Source organism: Bombina bombina, unplaced genomic scaffold (genome assembly GCF_027579735.1).
Source record: "Bombina bombina isolate aBomBom1 unplaced genomic scaffold, aBomBom1.pri scaffold_541, whole genome shotgun sequence".
Classification (NCBI taxonomy): Eukaryota; Metazoa; Chordata; class Amphibia; order Anura; family Bombinatoridae; genus Bombina; species Bombina bombina.
In genome coordinates this window covers 94,431-113,356 of record NW_026511442.1, presented here as the reverse complement: position 1 = coordinate 113,356, position 18,926 = coordinate 94,431, and the positions used below count along the sequence as shown (strand labels likewise).

The 18,926-nt window shown below is 39.9% G+C and overlaps 1 protein-coding gene across 1 annotated transcript in view; it reads right to left on the bottom strand.

Moving 5' to 3' along the window:
* Positions 1 to 1,415: 1,415 nt before the first annotated feature.
* VCAM1 (vascular cell adhesion molecule 1) overlaps positions 1,416 to 18,926 on the bottom strand; it is a 66,128-nt gene continuing 48,617 nt past the window's right edge. The window contains exons 5-8 of the mRNA XM_053696573.1: positions 12,790 to 13,053; positions 10,221 to 10,487; positions 2,754 to 3,020; positions 1,416 to 2,453 (exon numbers count right to left, since the gene is read on the bottom strand). Coding sequence (XP_053552548.1) covers positions 2,293 to 2,453; positions 2,754 to 3,020; positions 10,221 to 10,487; positions 12,790 to 13,053 — 959 coding nt within the window. The 3' untranslated portion in view covers positions 1,416 to 2,292. The remainder of the gene's footprint in view (positions 2,454 to 2,753; positions 3,021 to 10,220; positions 10,488 to 12,789; positions 13,054 to 18,926) is intronic.

Genomic DNA, 18,926 nt, shown 5'->3' with positions numbered 1-18,926 from the left:
TGCACTAGGTGCAGTATAATATATGCACTAGGTACAGTATAATATATGCACTAGGAGACAGTATAATATATGCACTAGGTACAGTATAATATATGCACTAGGGTACAGTATAATATATGCACTAGGTACAGTATAATATATGCACTAGGGTACAGTATAATATATGCACTAGGTACAGTATAATATATGCACTAGGGGACAGTATAATATATGCACTAGGTACAGTATAATATATGCACTAGGGTACAGTATAATATATGCACTAGGTACAGTATAATATATGCACTAGGGTACAGTATAATATATGCACTAGGTACAGTATAATATATGCACTAGGTGCAGTATAATATATGCACTAGGGTACAGTATAATATATGCACTAGGTGCAGTATAATATATGCACTAGGTACAGTATAATATATGCACTAGGTACAGTATAATATATGCACTAGGGTACAGTATAATATATGCACTAGGTGCAGTATAATATATGCACTAGGTACAGTATAATATATGCACTAGGTACAGTATAATATATGCACTAGGTACAGTATAATATATGCACTAGGGTACAGTATAATATATGCACTAGGTACAGTATAATATATGCACTAGGGTACAGTATAATATATGCACTAGGTACAGTATAATATATGCACTAGGGTACAGTATATAAAGATATTTTTGTGATAACCCTGTAAAGTACCGTACACACTGATAACAAGAGTCCTCTAGCTATCTATAAACACGTGTAGTCACTGCACCATTAGATGCAGTAGCTTCTGGTTTATTAGTCCCTTCCCAGAGATCTTCCTTCACAACTCTAGTTACCTGCTTCGCTGCTTTTCTTGTAGATTTCAGTGATCAGTTTTATGTGCAAAAAGAACTTTTAAATCTTGGGAAATAGACACTTGGAAGTCAACGTGCTATTTAAGTGCCGCTCACAGCTGCACAAATACTTATGTAATTATATAGATGAACTGGCTGCCACAGTAAGCACAGCACTCAACCAACTAGTTCCTATGGCAGACTTGGCCGTTACTGGCTCTTTCACTTTCAGATCTTGCAAACTAAACTGGTGTCTGCAGCATACAGGAAGTACCAATCTAGCTAATCTAGCTATGTAGTCTCAGGGTGTCTGTGAGGTTGGCAGCTAGTAGTCTCAGGGAGTCCGTGAGGTTGGCAGCTAGGAGTCTCAGGGAGTCCATGAGGTTGGCAGCTAGTAGTCTCTGGGTGTCCATGAGGTTGGCATTTAAGTAGTCTCAAGGCTTTCTAAGTAAACTGCAATGAGTGTGACTCTAGTTCAGGCCAGCTGGTCCACATCAACTCGGGAACTTATAAAGCAAATTTACACAGGAAGTCCTTGGTCACACTATGCTTTTCAGTGCTGTCAGAAGGTTGTATGACCCCTGCTGTCTGGCTTGCTTCAGATGATAAACTATTGCTCCTAGAATACAGGCTGACACCACAGCTAAAGACCCCACGATGACGGGTGTGGTGACCCTATGTTTGTCACTTACTCAACATTCTGTGAAACACGTGTAGTCACTGGCCATTAGATGTAGTAGCTTCTGGGTCATTAGTACCTTCCCAGAGATCTTCCTTCACACTCTAGTTACCTGCTTCACTGCTTTTCTTGTAGATTTCAGTGATCAGTTTTATGTGCAAAAAAACTTTAACTCTGGGAAAATAGACACTTGGAAGTCAACATGCTATTTAAGTGCCGCTCACAGTTGCACAAACACTTATGTAATTATATAGATGAACTGGCTGCCACGTTAAGCGCAGGACTCAACCAACTAGTTCCTATGGCAGACTCGGCCGTTACTGGCTCTTTCACTTTCAGATCTTGCAAACTGAATTGGTGTCTGCAGCATACAGGAAGGAAAAATCTAGCTAATCTAGCTATGTAATTTATCAATTAAGTTGACAGCTAGTAGTCTCAGGGTGTCCATGAGTTTGGCAGCTAGTAGTCTCAGGGAGTCCATGAAGTTGGCAGCTAGTAGTCTCAGGATGTCCGTGAGGTTGGCAACTAGTAGTCTCAGGGTGTCCATGAGGTTGGCAACTAGTAGTCTCAGGGTTTCCGTGAGGTTGGCAGCTAGTAGTCTCAGGGTTTACGTGAGGTTGGCAGCTAGCAGTCTCAGGGAGTCCATGAGGTTGGCAGCTAGTAGTCTCAGGGTGTCCATGAGGTTGGCATATAGTAGACTCGTAATTAGTGTGACTCTCGTTCAGGCCAGTTGGTCCACATCAACTCGGGAACTTATGAAGCAAATTTACACAGGAAGTCCTTGGTCACACTATGCTTTTCAATGCTGTCAGAAGGTTGTATGACCCCTGCTGTCTGGCTTGCTTCAGATGATAAACTATTGCTCCTAGAATACAGGCTGACACCACAGCCAAAGACCCCACAATGACCGGTGTGGTGACACTATGTTTGTCACTTACTCGACGTTCTGTGAAAAAGACATGAGGATCAGAGATAAAGTTCCAGGGATGGGATGTAATCATATTCCAAGATCGCAGTTGTATTCCGTAGACCACTGGTTTTAAAATATGTCCTCAGGCCTCCCTAACAGGCCACATTTTGTGGATATCTGAACTAGGGAACAGGTGAAATATTCAGCTGTTTAGTAAACATGGTTATTTTACCTGCTCTCATCCTGGAAGCATGGCCTGTTGGGGAGGCCTGAGGACAGGTTTGAAAACCAGTGCCATAGACGAATGTGTTATCACACTAAATATTATCTCCTTACCTTTTACAAGGATCTCAATGACCTCTGTCTCACTGCCAGCCTCATTAATGATGCTAACCATGTAGGTCCCAGTGTCGTTGCGGGTGACATTGTGCAAGGTAAAGGTTCCATTCTTGGCCTGCAAGAAGGTATTGTTCCCAGAGCACACTTTTTGTAGAAGGATGGTAGGTGATGGGATGCTGTGGGTCTCACAGGTTATGATGACTGTATCCCCCTCTGTAACATTCTCAGAGGGCAGCACTAGCACTGTGCTGTTTCTGGGGGGAACTGAGAATGAAGAAGACAATGTCTGGTTAAGTAACAGATTATAGAGGAGTAGAATGTATTACATTCTACAAAGTCAACCTCTTTATGCACATAAATGTAAAAAGCTCCCTTATGTGCCAATGACAATCTAATGCCCCCAGAACTACACCAGATCCCCATAACTCTTACCTGGGCAAAGTAAATTCCATCTTATGCCCAAGAACTACGCCAGAACCCCATAACTCGTATCCAGGAACATTAAATTCCATCTAATGCCCCAGAACTAAACCAGAATCCCATAACTCATTCCCAGAAAAAGTAAATTCCATCAAATTCCCCCAGAACTACACTAGAATCCCATAAAATACACAAGAACAGTATTTTCCATCTAATGCACCCAGCATTACAGCAAACCCCATAACTAATTCCCAGGAAAAGTAAATTCCATCGAATGCCCCCAGAACTACAGAAGAACTCCACAACTTATATCCAGGAACTGTAAATTCCATCTAATGCCCCCAGAACTACAGTAGAACCCTAAAACTCATTCCCAGGAAAAAATAAATTCAATCTAATGCCCCCAGAACTACAGCAGAACCCTATAACTTATACCCAGGTAAAGTAAAATTCCATCAAATGCCCCTAGAACTACACCAGAACCCCATAACTTATACCCAGGTAAAGTAAATTCCATCTAATGCCCCCAGAACTACAGCAGAACCCCATAACTCATACCCAGGTAAAGTAAATTCCATCTAATGCCCCCAGAACTACAGCAGAACCCTATAACTCATACCCAGGAACAGTAAATTCCATCTAATTACCTGAGAACTACAGCAGAACCCTATAACCTATACCCAGATAAAGTAAATTCCATCTAATGCCCCTAAAACTCCAGCAGAACCCTATAACTCATACCCAGGTAAAGTAAATTCCATCTAATGTCCCCAGAACTACAGCAGAACCCTATAACTCATACCCAGGTAAAGTAAATTCCATCTAATGTCCCCAGAACTACTGCAGAACCCCATATCTCATACCCACATAAAGTAAATTCCATCTAATGCCCTCAGAACTACACAAGAACCCCATAACTCATACTTAGGAACAGTAAATTACATCTAATGAAACCAGCATTACAGTAGAACCCTATACCTCATTCCCAAGAAAAGTCAATTCCATCTAATGCCCCTAGAACTACAGCAGAACCCCATAACTTATACCCAGGTAAAGTTAATTCCTTCTAATGCCCCCAGAACTACACGAGAACCCCATAACTCATACCTTGGAACTGTAAATTACATCTAATGAAACCAGCATTACAGCAGAACCCTATAACTCATTCCCAGGAAAAGTAAATTTCATCTAATGCCCCTAGAACTACAGCAGAACCCCATAACTTATAACTAGGTCAAGTAAATTCCATCTAATGCCCCCAGAACAAAACTAGAACCCCATAACTCATACCCAGGTAAAGTAAATTCCATATAATGCCCCAGAACTACACCAGAACCCCATAATTCATTTCCAGAAAAAAATAATTCCACCTAATAACCCCAGAACTACAGCAGAACCCAATAACTCATACCCAGGTAAAGTAAATTCCATCTAATGCACCCAGAACTACAGCAGAACCCCATAACTCATACCCAGGTAAAGTAAATTCCATCTAATGCACCCAGAACTACAGCAGAACCCCATAACTCATACCCAGGTAAAGCAAATTCCATCTAATGCATCCAGAACTACAGCAGAACCCTATAACTCATACCCAGGTAAAGTAAATTCCATCTAATGCACCCAGAACTACAGCAGAACCATATAACTCATACCCAGGTAAAGTAAATTCCATTTAATGCCCCCGGAACTAGAGCAGAACCATATAACTCATACCCAGGTAAAGTAAATTCCATCTAATGCCCCCAGAACTACAGCAGAACCCTATAACTCATACCCAGGTAAAGTAAATTCCATCTAATGCACCCAGAACTACAGCAGTACCCTATAACTCATACCCAGGTAAAGTAAATTCCATCTAATGCCCCTAAAACTACAGCAGACCCCTATAACTCATACCCAGGTAAAGTAAATTCCATCTAATGCCCCTAGAACTACAGCAGAACCCTATAACTCATACCCAGTTAAAGTAAATTCCATCTAATGCCCCCAGAACCACAGCAGAACCCTATAACTCATACCCAGGTAAAGTAAATTACATCTAATGCCCCCAGAACTACAGCAGAACCCTATAACTCATACCCAGGTAAAGTAAATTCCATCTAATGCCCCCAGAACTACAGCAGAACCCTATAACTCATACCCAGGTAAAGTAAATTCCATCTAATGCCCCCAGAACTACAGCAGAACCCTATAACTCATACCCAGGTAAAGTAAATTCCATCTAATGCACCCAGAACTACAGCAGTACCCTATAACTCATACCCAGGTAAAGTAAATTCCATCTAATGCCCCCAAAACTACAGCAGACCCCTATAACTCATACCCAGGTAAAGTAAATTCCATCTAATGCCCCTAGAACTACAGCAGAACCCTATAACTCATACCCAGTTAAAGTAAATTCCATCTAATGCCCCCAGAACTACAGCAGAACCCTATAACTCATACCCAGGTAAAGTAAATTCCATCTAATGCACCCAGAACTACAGCAGTACCCTATAACTCATACCCAGGTAAAGTAAATTCCATCTAATGCCCCCAAAACTACAGCAGACCCCTATAACTCATACCCAGGTAAAGTAAATTCCATCTAATGCCCCTAGAACTACAGCAGAACCCTATAACTCATACCCAGTTAAAGTAAATTCCATCTAATGCCCCCAGAACTACAGCAGACCCCTATAACTCATACCCAGGTAAAGTAAATTCCATCTAATGCCCCCAGAACCAGAGCAGAACCCTATAACTCATACCCAGGTAAAGTAATTTCCATCTAATGCCCCCAGAACTACAGCAGAACCCTATAACTCATACCCAGGTAAAGTAAATTCCATCTAATGCCCCCAGAACTACAGCAGAACCCTATAAGTCATACCCAGGTAAAGTAAATTCCATCTAATGCCCCAGAACTACAGCAGAACCCCAAAACTCATACCCAGGTAAAGTAAATTCCATCTAATGCACCCAGAACTACAGCAGAACCCTATAACTCATACCCAGGTAAAGTAAATGCCATCTAATGCACCCAGAACTACAGCAGAACCCCATAACTCATACCCAGGTAAAGTAAATTCCATCTAATGCACCCAGAACTACAGCAGAACCCCATAACTCATACCCAGTTAAAGTAAATTCCATCTAATGCCCCCAGAACTACAGCAGAACCCTATAGCTCATACCCAGGTAAAGTAAATTCCATCTAATGCACCCAGAACTACAGCAGAACCCCATAACTTATACCAGGAAAAGCAAATTCCATCTAATGGCCCCAGAACTACAGAAGAATCCTATAGCTCATACCCAGGTAAAGTAAATTCCATCTAATGCACCCAGAACTACAGCAGAACCCCATAACTCATACCAGGAAAAGCAAATTCCATCTAATGCCCCCAGAACTACAGCAGAACCCTATAACTCATACCAGGAAAAGCAAATTCCATCTAATGCACCCAGAACTACAGCAGAACCCCATAACATACCAGGAAAAGCAAATTCCATCTAATGGCCCCAGAACTACAGAAGAACCCTAAAACACATACCCAGGTAAAGTAAATTACATCTAATGCATCCAGAACTGCATCAGAACCCTATAACCCATACCCAGGTAAAATAAATTCCATCTAATGGCCCCAGAACTAGAGCAGAACCCTATAACTCATACCCAGGTAAAGTAAATTCCATCTAATGTACCCAGAACTACAGCAGAACCCCATAACTCATACCCAGGTAAAGTAAGTTCCATCTAATGCCCTCAGAACTACAGCAGAACCCTATAACTCATACCCAGGTAAAGTAAATTCCATCTAATGCCCCCAGAACTACAGCAGAACCCTATAACTCATACCCAGGTAAAGTAAATTCCATCTAATGCCCCCAGAACTACAGCAGAACCCCATAACTCATACCCAGGTAAAGTAAATTCCATCTAATGCACCCAGAACTACTGCAGAACCCCATAACTCATACCCAGGTAAAGTAAATTCCATCTAATGCCCCCAGAACTACAGCAGAACCCCATAACATACCAGGAAAAGCAAATTCCATCTAATGGCCCCAGAACTACAGAAGAACCCTAAAACACATACCCAGGTAAAGTAAATTACATCTAATGCATCCAGAACTGCATCAGAACCCTATAACCCATACCCAGGTAAAATAAATTCCATCTAATGGCCCCAGAACTAGAGCAGAACCCTATAACTCATACCCAGGTAAAGTAAATTCCATCTAATGCACCCAGAACTACAGAAGAATCCTAAAACTCATACCCAAGTAAAGTAAATTATATCGAATGGCCCCAGAACTAGAGCAGAACCCTATAACTCATACCCAGGTAAAGTAAATTCCATCTAATGCCCCCAGAACTACAGCAGAACCCTATAACTCATACCCAGGTAAAGTAAATTCCATCTAATGCCCCCAGAACTACAGCAGAACCCCATAACTCATACCCAGGTAAAGTAAATTCCATCTAATGCACCCAGAACTACTGCAGAACCCCATAACTCATACCCAGGTAAAGTAAATTCCATCTAATGCCCCCAGAACTACAGCAGAACCCCATAACTAATACCCAGGTAAAGTAAATTCCATCTAATGCCCCCAGAACTACAGCAGAACCCTATAACTCATACCCAGGTAAATTAAATTCCATCTAATGCCCCCAGAACTACAGCAGAACCCTATAACTCATACCCAGGTAAAGTAAATTCCATCTAATGCCCCCAGAACTACAGCAGAACCCCATAACTCATACCCAGGTAAAGTAAATTCCATCTAATGCACCCAGAACTACTGCAGAACCCCATAACTCATACGCAGGTAAAGTAAATTCCATCTAATGCCCCCAGAACTACAGCAGAACCTATAACTCATACCCAGGTAAAGTAAATTCCATCTAATGCACCCAGAACTACAGCAGAACCCCATAACTCATACCAGGAAAAGCAAATTCCATCTAATGCCCCCAGAACTACAGCAGAACCCTATAACTCATACCAGGAAAAGCAAATTCCATCTAATGCACCCAGAACTACAGCAGAACCCCATAACATACCAGGAAAAGCAAATTCCATCTAATGGCCCCAGAACTACAGAAGAACCCTAAAACTCATACCCAGGTAAAGTAAATTACATCTAATGCACCCAGAACTGCATCAGAACCCTATAACCCATACCCAGGTAAAATAAATTCCATCTAATGCACCCAGAACTACAGCAGAACCCCATAACTCATACCCAGGTAAAGTAAATTCCATCTAATGCCCTCAGAACTACAGCAGAACCCTATAGCTCATACCCAGGTAAAGTAAATTCCATCTAATGCACCCAGAACTACAGCAGAACCCCATAACTCCTACCAGGAAAAGCAAATTCCATCTTATGGCCCCAGAACTACAGAAGAACCCTAAAACTCATACCCAAGTAAAGTAAATTATATAGAATGGCCCCAGAACTACACCAGAACCCTATAACTCATACCCAGGTAAAGTAAATTCCATCTAATGCCCCCAGAACTACAGCAGAACCCTATAACTCATACCCAGGTAAAGTAAATTCCATCTAATGCCCCCAGAACTACAGCAGAACCCTATAACTCATACCCAGGTAAAGTAAATTCCATCTAATGCCCCCAGAAGTACACCAGAACCCCATAACTCATATCCAGGTAAAGTAAATTCCATCTAATGCCCCCCAGAACTACAGCAGAACCCCATAACTCATACCCAGGTAAAGTAAATTTCATCTAATGCCCCCAGAACTACAGCAGAACCCCATAACTAATACCCAGGTAAAGTAAATTCCATCTAATGCCCCCAGAACTACAGCAGAACCCTATAACTCATACCCAGGTAAAGTAAATTCCATCTAATGCACCGAGAACTACTGCAGAACCCCATAACTCATACCCAGGTAAAGTAAATTCCATCTAATGCCCCCAGAACTACAGCAGAACCCCATAACTCATACCCAGGTAAAGTAAATTTCATCTAATGCCCCCAGAACTATAGCAGAACCCCATAGCTAATACCCAGGTAAAGTAAATTCCATCTAATGCCCCCAGAACTACAGCAGAACCCCATAACTAATACCCAGGTAAAGTAAATTCCATCTAATGCACCCAGAACTACTGCAGAACCCCATAACTCATACCCAGGTAAAGTAAATTCCATCTAATGCCCCCAGAACTACAGCAGAACCTATAACTCATACCCAGGTAAAGTAAATTCCATCTAATGCCCCCAGAACTACAGCAGAACCCTATAACTCATACCCAGGTAAAGTAAATTCCATCTAATGCACCGAGAACTACTGCAGAACCCCATAACTCATACCCAGGTAAAGTAAATTCCATCTAATGCCCCCAGAACTACAGCAGAACCCCATAACTCATACCCAGGTAAAGTAAATTTCATCTAATGCCCCCAGAACTATAGCAGAACCCCATAGCTAATACCCAGGTAAAGTAAATTCCATCTAATGCCCCCAGAACTACAGCAGAACCCCATAACTAATACCCAGGTAAAGTAAATTCCATCTAATGCACCCAGAACTACTGCAGAACCCCATAACTCATACCCAGGTAAAGTAAATTCCATCTAATGCCCCCAGAACTACAGCAGAACCTATAACTCATACCCAGGTAAAGTAAATTCCATCTAATTCCCCCAGAACTACAGCAGAACCCCATATTTCTTTCCCAGGTAAAGTAAATTCCCTTTTAATAAAAAATAATCAATCATTATTACACTTTAAATCAACAATTTTAAATACTGTACAATTTTAGGAGTTTTCCCCTGTCCTTATCTCCCCCCCCCCCCCAACTGGCACTTGCTGAGCGTGTGTGTGTAAATAGGGAGTAACTTAAACAAGAAGCACTGTTATATGTATCTATATATGTTGTTTTGTTGCTTTATATACTTAATAAAACGTCACTGTAAGGGGAACATGCAGGTATCATTGATGATTCTATCTGTTTGTGATAATATTTTACTGGGCACTTTGGGATAATGAGATGAAGCAGGCGATCAGTGTGGTCCTCACCTTGCACACTTAGTTTGGCTTCTGTGATTTGCTGTCCCACTGTGTTTGTGGATTGACAGATGTATGTCCCTGCGTGTCCCTCTTTGGCATGGAAGATGCTGAGTGTCCCACCCTCAGCGCCCAGATCCACAAGGCCGTGCTTGGTTTTCCTTTTTAGTGCTAGTGTAGGGGCAGGAGATGCTTCGGATGTGCAGGAGAGAGTCACAAGGTCACCTGCTTTCACCACTTCGGATGGGATAATAGTGAGCTGTGTATTCCTGGGTGGAGCTGTTGAGGAAACAGTAACACAACTAGTAATGCTATAGTTCCCCTCTCACTTCCTTCGTTTGGTGACATTAAACCCAAACCCTTCGTTCCCATGATATTCTGTGTTGCAGAGATACCTAGGTGTCTGGAGCACTATACGGCAGGAAATAGTGCTGCCATCTAGTGCTCCTGCAAATGGATAACAATCTTGTAAAACTGCTGCCACATAGTGCTCCAGACTTGGGCAGGCTTCTGAGCTTACATCCCCGCTTTTCAACAAAGGGTACCAAGAGAATAAAGCAAATTAGATCATAGAAGTAAATTAGAAAGGTGTTTAAAATGATAGGCTCTATCTGAGTCATGAAAGAAAAAAACACAGGTGTCATGCCCCTTTAAAGGGACAATAAACACTAAATAAGTGGTAGGTGGAAAAATGCATTGAAAGAAAAGATTAGTCTGAGAATAACGTAGATGCACTTTTTAAAGTTTAATTCGCTATTTAAACATTGACTGTCACGAATACCAGAACCCCTCATAAATAGTTTCTAAGACCCCTTCCTCCAAATGATATTGTGTTCTCTAAAGTCAGCCAAAGGTACTTAAAGTTTATTGACTGTTGTAAAATATGGGGGTTTACCTTGCCAGCCCCTGCTGAGTGAGTGATGTCAGGCAACCTGATCTATGGAAAGAAGGTATAAGGGTCTTGTGTTTTAACAATGAAAGGGTCATTCTTACAAGGGAGGTTGTGACAACACAGAGTAAGGACCTAATTGCTTCATGCCATCTCTTTGGTAACAGATTACAAAGACTAGTAAAGTATTCAATCTGTTTTTCTCCTTCTTTATTCTAACCTGTTTGCTGTGTGTAATTGTATTTGTAACAACTTTTTATTAATAATGCATTGTGCATAATAAATAATTCCTTTATTAAGTTTGGCCTTTGTCTAATAATTGAACCATGTTACTGAAAGAGACTGGAATATTAGAACTGTATAATTTAGGTGATTTTCTGCTAAATTGTATTCAGAGAGTTAATGTGTACGTCTGGGTTTTTTCTTAGGATTTTCCCTTTAATAAATTATAAGTGGTGGCAGCTGAGATATTGTAATTAGTTTAGTGTGGGTGGCATTAAAGGGGAGTTTTGGGCATTTCTTTTACGTCTAGTACAGACTGGAGAGTGTTGTAAACCCTTGCACCCACTGAACTAAATCACAAGCTTGTCTGGTGTGGTTAGATTATAACATATTAGTGACAGTAGAAGGGGTCTGATAACCCTTTCTGTGCCAAATAAGTGACTGGCGCAGGGTTGGATAATTGTGGTCGTCACATTGACAAAATAAGTTTAAAGCTTTAGGGGTAGATTTACCATTGTGCGGACGGACATGATCCGCTGTAGCGATCCTGTCCGCTGCACATCAATAAATGCCGACAGCATACGCTCTCTGCATTTATCATTGCACACACAAGCAGTTCTGGTGAACTGCTTGTGCAATGCCGCCCGTGCAGATTTGCGGCCTATCAGCCGCTAGCAGGGGGTGTCAATCAATCCTATTGTATGTGATTGGGCGGATTGCTGGACGCCACCTCAGAGGTGGCGTACGAGTTAAGGAGCAGCGGTCTTAAGACCGCTGCGTCATAACTACTGTTTCCGGCGAGCCTGAAGACTCACACGGAAACAGAGGTATATGGCCCCATTCGGGCTGTGATAAATTGGCCCCAAAGTGTCTATAAAATAATAGGAGCTGCCATGTTGCAACTTAGGTTACCTTCTCTGCTAGGGCCAATTAGAGACAGTTATAAATAGGTCACTAAAGTGTGCAGCCAATAGCTGTGTGGGATATAACAGTGTTCTGTACTTGTATTTCTAACAGGAACTGAAATACTCACAATTTCAGAATTGAATTACAGGAAAAGGGGACAAAATAAATAATGAACGTATATTGCAGACAAATTTATATCAAAGTGTTTAAAGGGACACTCAGGTCAGAACAAAACTTTTATGATTCAGAAACAGCAGCAGTTTTAGGAAACTTTGCTATTTAATTCCATTACTCCATGTCTAGTCTTTTTATCCAACTGAGCAGGTGCACAAGCAGGGTATATTTATACTAGTCTGTGATTGGCTGATGTCTGTCACATGATACAAGGGGCCGGAAAATGGGAGAAAAATAAAGTAAGTGTTGAATCATTGTCTATTTATGATGCACTTGTTAGTTATGCAATTCTACTGCATTGAGTGGTCCTTTGATGTCCCGTTCATACCGTGGGATACAATTGTGTATTGTACGTACATTGTATACGGAGTGATGAGACATTCTTCTCACCTTGTACCAGTAGCTCCAGTGTGTTGTATTCACTCCCCAGTTTGTTAACGGAAATACACTCATAGACCCCGCTGCTTCTACTCTGCACGTTTGTCAGATGCGCCTCTGAGTAAGCAGAGAGTTGTAGAGACTCTCCTGATGGTAAGTGCTGGTGCAGCGAGATCCTGGGGGCTGGTACACCCTCACTAACACAGGACAGGGTCACTGAGCCCCCCTCATCCACTATAGGGGAAGATGCTGAAATCACTGTGTTTCTTGGTGCATCTGGGAATAAAAGACGTGAGCACTTAATTATAGCATGACAAAAATATACTAAATATAGGTGAGATACAGAAATACAAAGGGATCCAGTAACCTGCAGAGATCTATAACTAACATTCTACAGGATAATTATACACAGGGATCCAGTAACCAGCACAGATCTATAACTTACATTCTACAGGATAATTATACACAGGGATCTAGTAACCAGCACAGATCTATAACTTACATTCTACAGGATAATTATACACAGGGATCCAGTAACCAGCACAGATCTATAACTTACATTCTACAGGATAATTATACACAGGAATCCAGTAACCAGCACAGATCTATAACTTACATTCTACAGGATAATTATACACAGGGATCCAGTAACCTGCATAGATCTATAACTTACATTCTACAGGATAATTATACACAGGGATCCAGTAACCAGCACAGATCTATAACTTACATTCTACAGGATAATTATACACAGGGATCTAGTAACCAGCACAGATCTATAACTTACATTCTACAGGATAATTATACACAGGGATCCAGTAACCAGCACAGATCTATAACTTACATTCTACAGGATAATTATACACAGGAATCCAGTAACCAGCACAGATCTATAACTTACATTCTACAGGATAATTATACACAGGGATCCAGTAACCTGCAGAGATCTATAACTTACATTCTACAGGATAATTATACACAGGGATCCAGTAACCAGCACAGATCTATAACTTACATTCTACAGGATAATTATACACAGGGATCCAGTAACCAGCACAGATCTATAACTTACATTCTACAGGATAATTATACACAGGGATCTAGTAACCAGCACAGATCTATAACTTACATTCTACAGGATAATTATACACAGGGATCCAGTAACCAGCACAGATCTATAACTTACATTCTACAGGATAATTATACGCAGGGATCCAGTAACCTGCACAGATCTATAACTTACATTCTATAGGATAATTATACACAGGGATCCAGTAACCTGCACAGATCTATAACTTACATTCTGCAGGATAATTATACACAGGGATCCAGTAACCAGCACAGATCTATAACTTACATTCTACAGGATAATTATACACAGGGATCCAGTAATCTGCAGAGATCTATAACTTACATTCTACAGGATAATTATACACAGGGATCCAGTAACCTGCACAGATCTATAATTTACATTCTACAGGATAATTATACACAGGGATCCAGTAATCCTGCACAGATCTATAACTTACTTTCTACAGGATAATTATACACAGGGATCCAGTAACCTGCACAGATCTATAACTTACATTCTACAGGATAATTATACACAGGGATCCAGTAATCCTGCACAGATCTATAACTTATATTCTACAGGATAATTATACACAGGGATCCAGTAACCTGCACAGATCTATAACTTACATTCTACAGGATAATTATACACAGGGATCCAGTAACCTGCACAGATCTATAACTTACATTCTACCGGATAATTATACACAGGGATCCAGTAACCAGCACAGATCTATAACTTACATTCTACAGGATAATTATACACTTGGATCCAGTAACCTGCACAGATCTATAACTTACATTCTACAGGATAATTATACACAGGGATCCAGTAATCCTGTACAGATCTATAACTTACATTCTACAGGATAATTATACACAGGGATCCAGTAACCTGCACAGATCTATAACTTTCATTCTACAGGATAATTATACACAGTGATCCAGTAATCCTGCACAGATCTATAACTTACATGCTACAGAATAATTATACATAGGGATCCAGTAACATGCACAGATCTATAACTTACATTCTACAGGATAATTATACACAGGGATCCAGTAACCTGCAACTTACATTCTACAGGATAATTATACACAGGGATCCAGTAATCCTGCACAGATGTATAACTTACATTCTACAGGTTAATTATACACAGGGATCCAGTAACCTGCACAGATCTATAACTTACATTCTGCAGGATAATTATACACAGGGATCCAGTAACCAGCACAGATCTATAACTTACATTCTACAGGATAATTATACACAGTTATCCAGTAATCTGCAGAGATCTATAACTTACATTCTACAGGATAATTATACACAGGGATCCAGTAACCTGCACAGATCTATAATTTACATTCTACAGGATAATTATACACAGGGATCCAGTAATCCTGCACAGATCTATAACTTACTTTCTACAGGATAATTATACACAGGGATCCAGTAACCTGCACAGATCTATAACTTACATTCTACAGGATAATTATACACAGGGATCCAGTAATCCTGCACAGATCTATAACTTATATTCTACAGGATAATTATACACAGGGATCCAGTAACCTGCACAGATCTATAACTTACATTCTACAGGATAATTATACACAGGGATCCAGTAACCTGCACAGATCTATAACTTACATTCTACCGGATAATTATACACAGGGATCCAGTAACCAGCACAGATCTATAACTTACATTCTACAGGATAATTATACACTTGGATCCAGTAACCTGCACAGATCTATAACTTACATTCTACAGGATAATTATACACAGGGATCCAGTAATCCTGTACAGATCTATAACTTACATTCTACAGGATAATTATACACAGGGATCCAGTAACCTGCACAGATCTATAACTTTCATTCTACAGGATAATTATACACAGTGATCCAGTAATCCTGCACAGATCTATAACTTACATGCTACAGAATAATTATACACAGGGATCCAGTAACATGCACAGATCTATAACTTACATTCTACAGGATAATTATACACAGGGATCCAGTAACCTGCAACTTACATTCTACAGGATAATTATACACAGGGATCCAGTAACCTGCACAGATCTATAACTTACATTCTACAGGATAATTATACACAGGGATCCAGTAACCAGCACAGATCTATAACTTACATTCTACAGGATAATTATACACAGGGATCCAGTAACCTGCATAGATCTATAACTTACATTGTACAGTATAATTATACACAGGGATCCAGTAACCTGCAGACATCTATAACTTACATTCTACAGGATAATTATACACAGGGATCCAGTAACCTGCACATATCTATAACTTACATTCTACAGGATAATTATACACAGGGATCCAGTAACCTGCACAGATCTATAACTTACATTCTACAGGATAATTATATACAGGGATCCAGTAATCCTACACAGATCTATAACTTACATGCTACAGGATAATTATACACAGGGATCCAGTAACCTGCACAGATCTATAACTTACATTCTACAGGATAATTATACACAGGGATCCAGTAACCAGCACAGATCTATAACTTACATTCTACAGGATAATTATACACAGGGATCCATTAACCTGCACAGATCTATAACTTACATTCTACAGGATAATTATACACAGGGATCCAGTAACCTGCAGAGATCTATAACTTACATTCTACAGGATAATTATACACAGGGATCCAGTAACCAGCACAGATCTATAACTTACATTCTACTCGATAATTATACACAGGGATCCAGTAACCTGCACAGATCTATAACTTACTTTCTACAGGATAATTATACACAGGGATCCAGTAAGCTGCACAGATCTATAACTTACATTCTACAGGATAATTATACACAGGGATCCAGTAATCCTGCACAGATCTATAACTTACATTCTACAGAATAATTATACACAGTTATCCAGTAACCTGCACAGATCTATAACTTACATTCTACAGGATAATTATACACAGGGATCCAGTAACCTGCACAGATCTATAACTTACATTCTACAGGATAATTATACACAGGGATCCAGTAACCTACACAGATCTATAACTTACATTCTACAGGATAATTATACACAGGGATCCAGTAACCTGCAGAGATCTATAACTTACATTCTACAGGATAATTATACACAGGGATCCAGTAACCAGCACAGATCTATAACTTACATTCTACAGGATAATTATACACAGGGATCCAGTAATCCTGCACAGATCTATAACTTACATTCTACAGGATAATTATACACAGGGATCCAGTAACCTGCAGAGATCTTTAACCTACATTCTACAGGATAATTATACACAGGGATCCAGTAACCTGCACAGATCTATAACTTACATTCTACAGGATAATTATACACAGGGATCCAGTAACCTGCACAGATCTATAACTTACATTCTACAGGATAATTATACACAGGGATCCAGTAACCTGCACAGATCTATAACTTACATTCTACAGGATAATTATACACAGGGATCCAGTAACCTGCACAGATCTATAACTTACATTCTACAGGATAATTATACACATGGATCCAGTAATCCTGCACAGAACTATAACTTACATTCTACAGAATAATTATACACAGGGATCCAGTAATCCTGCACAGATCTATAACTTACATTCTACAGAATAATTATACACAGGGATCCAGTAATCCTGCACAGATCTATAACTTACATTCTACAGAATAATTATACACAGGGATCCAGTAATCCTGTACAGATCTATAACTTACATTCTACAGGATAATTATACACAGGGATCCAGTAATCCTGTACAGACCTATAACTTACATTCTACAGGATAATTATATACAGGGATCCAGTAATCCTGCACAGATCTATAACTTACATGCTACAGGATAATTATACACAGGGATCCAGTAACCTGCACAGATCTATAACTTACATTCTACAGGATAATTATACACAGGGATCCAGTAACCAGCACAGATCTATAACTTACATTCTACAGGATAATTATACACAGGGATCCAGTAACCTGCACCGATCTATAACTTACATTCTACAGGATAATTATACACAGGGATCCAGTAACCTGCAGAGATCTATAACTTACATTCTACAGGATAATTATACACAGGGACCCAGTAACCAGCACAGATCTATAACTTACATTCTACAGGATAATTATACACAGGGATCCAGTAATCCTGCACAGATGTATAACTTACATTCTACAGGATAATTATACACAGGGATCCAGTAACCTGCACAGATCTATAACTTACATTCTACAGGATAATTATACACAGTGATCCAGTAACCTGCACAGATCTATAACTTACTTTCTACAGGATAATTATACACAGGGATCCAGTAACCTGCACAGATCTATAACTTACTTTCTACAGGATAATTATACACAGGGATCCAGTAACCTGCACAGATCTATAACTTACATTCTACAGGATAATTATACACAGGGATCCAGTAACCTACACAGATCTATAACTTACATTCTACAGGATAATTATACACAGGGATCCAGTAACCAGCACAGATCTATAACTTACATTCTACAGGATAATTATACACAGGGATCCAGTAACCTGCAGAGATCTATAACTTACATTCTACAGGATAATTATACACAGGGATCCAGTAACCAGCACAGATCTATAACTTACATTCTACAGGATAATTATACACAGGGATCCAGTAATCCTGCACAGATCTATAACTTACATTCTACAGGATAATTATACACAGGGATCCAGTAACCTGCAGAGATCTTTAACCTACATTCTACAGGATAATTATACACAGGGATCCAGTAACCTGCACAGATCTATAACTTACATTCTACAGGATAATTATACACAGGGATCCAGTAACCTGCACAGATCTATAACTTACATTCTACAGGATAATTATACACAGGGATCCAGTAACCTGCACAGATCTATAACTTACATTCTACAGGATAATTATACACAGGGATCCAGTAACCTGCACAGATCTATAACTTACATTCTACAGGATAATTATACACAGGGATCCAGTAATCCTGCACAGAACTATAACTTACATT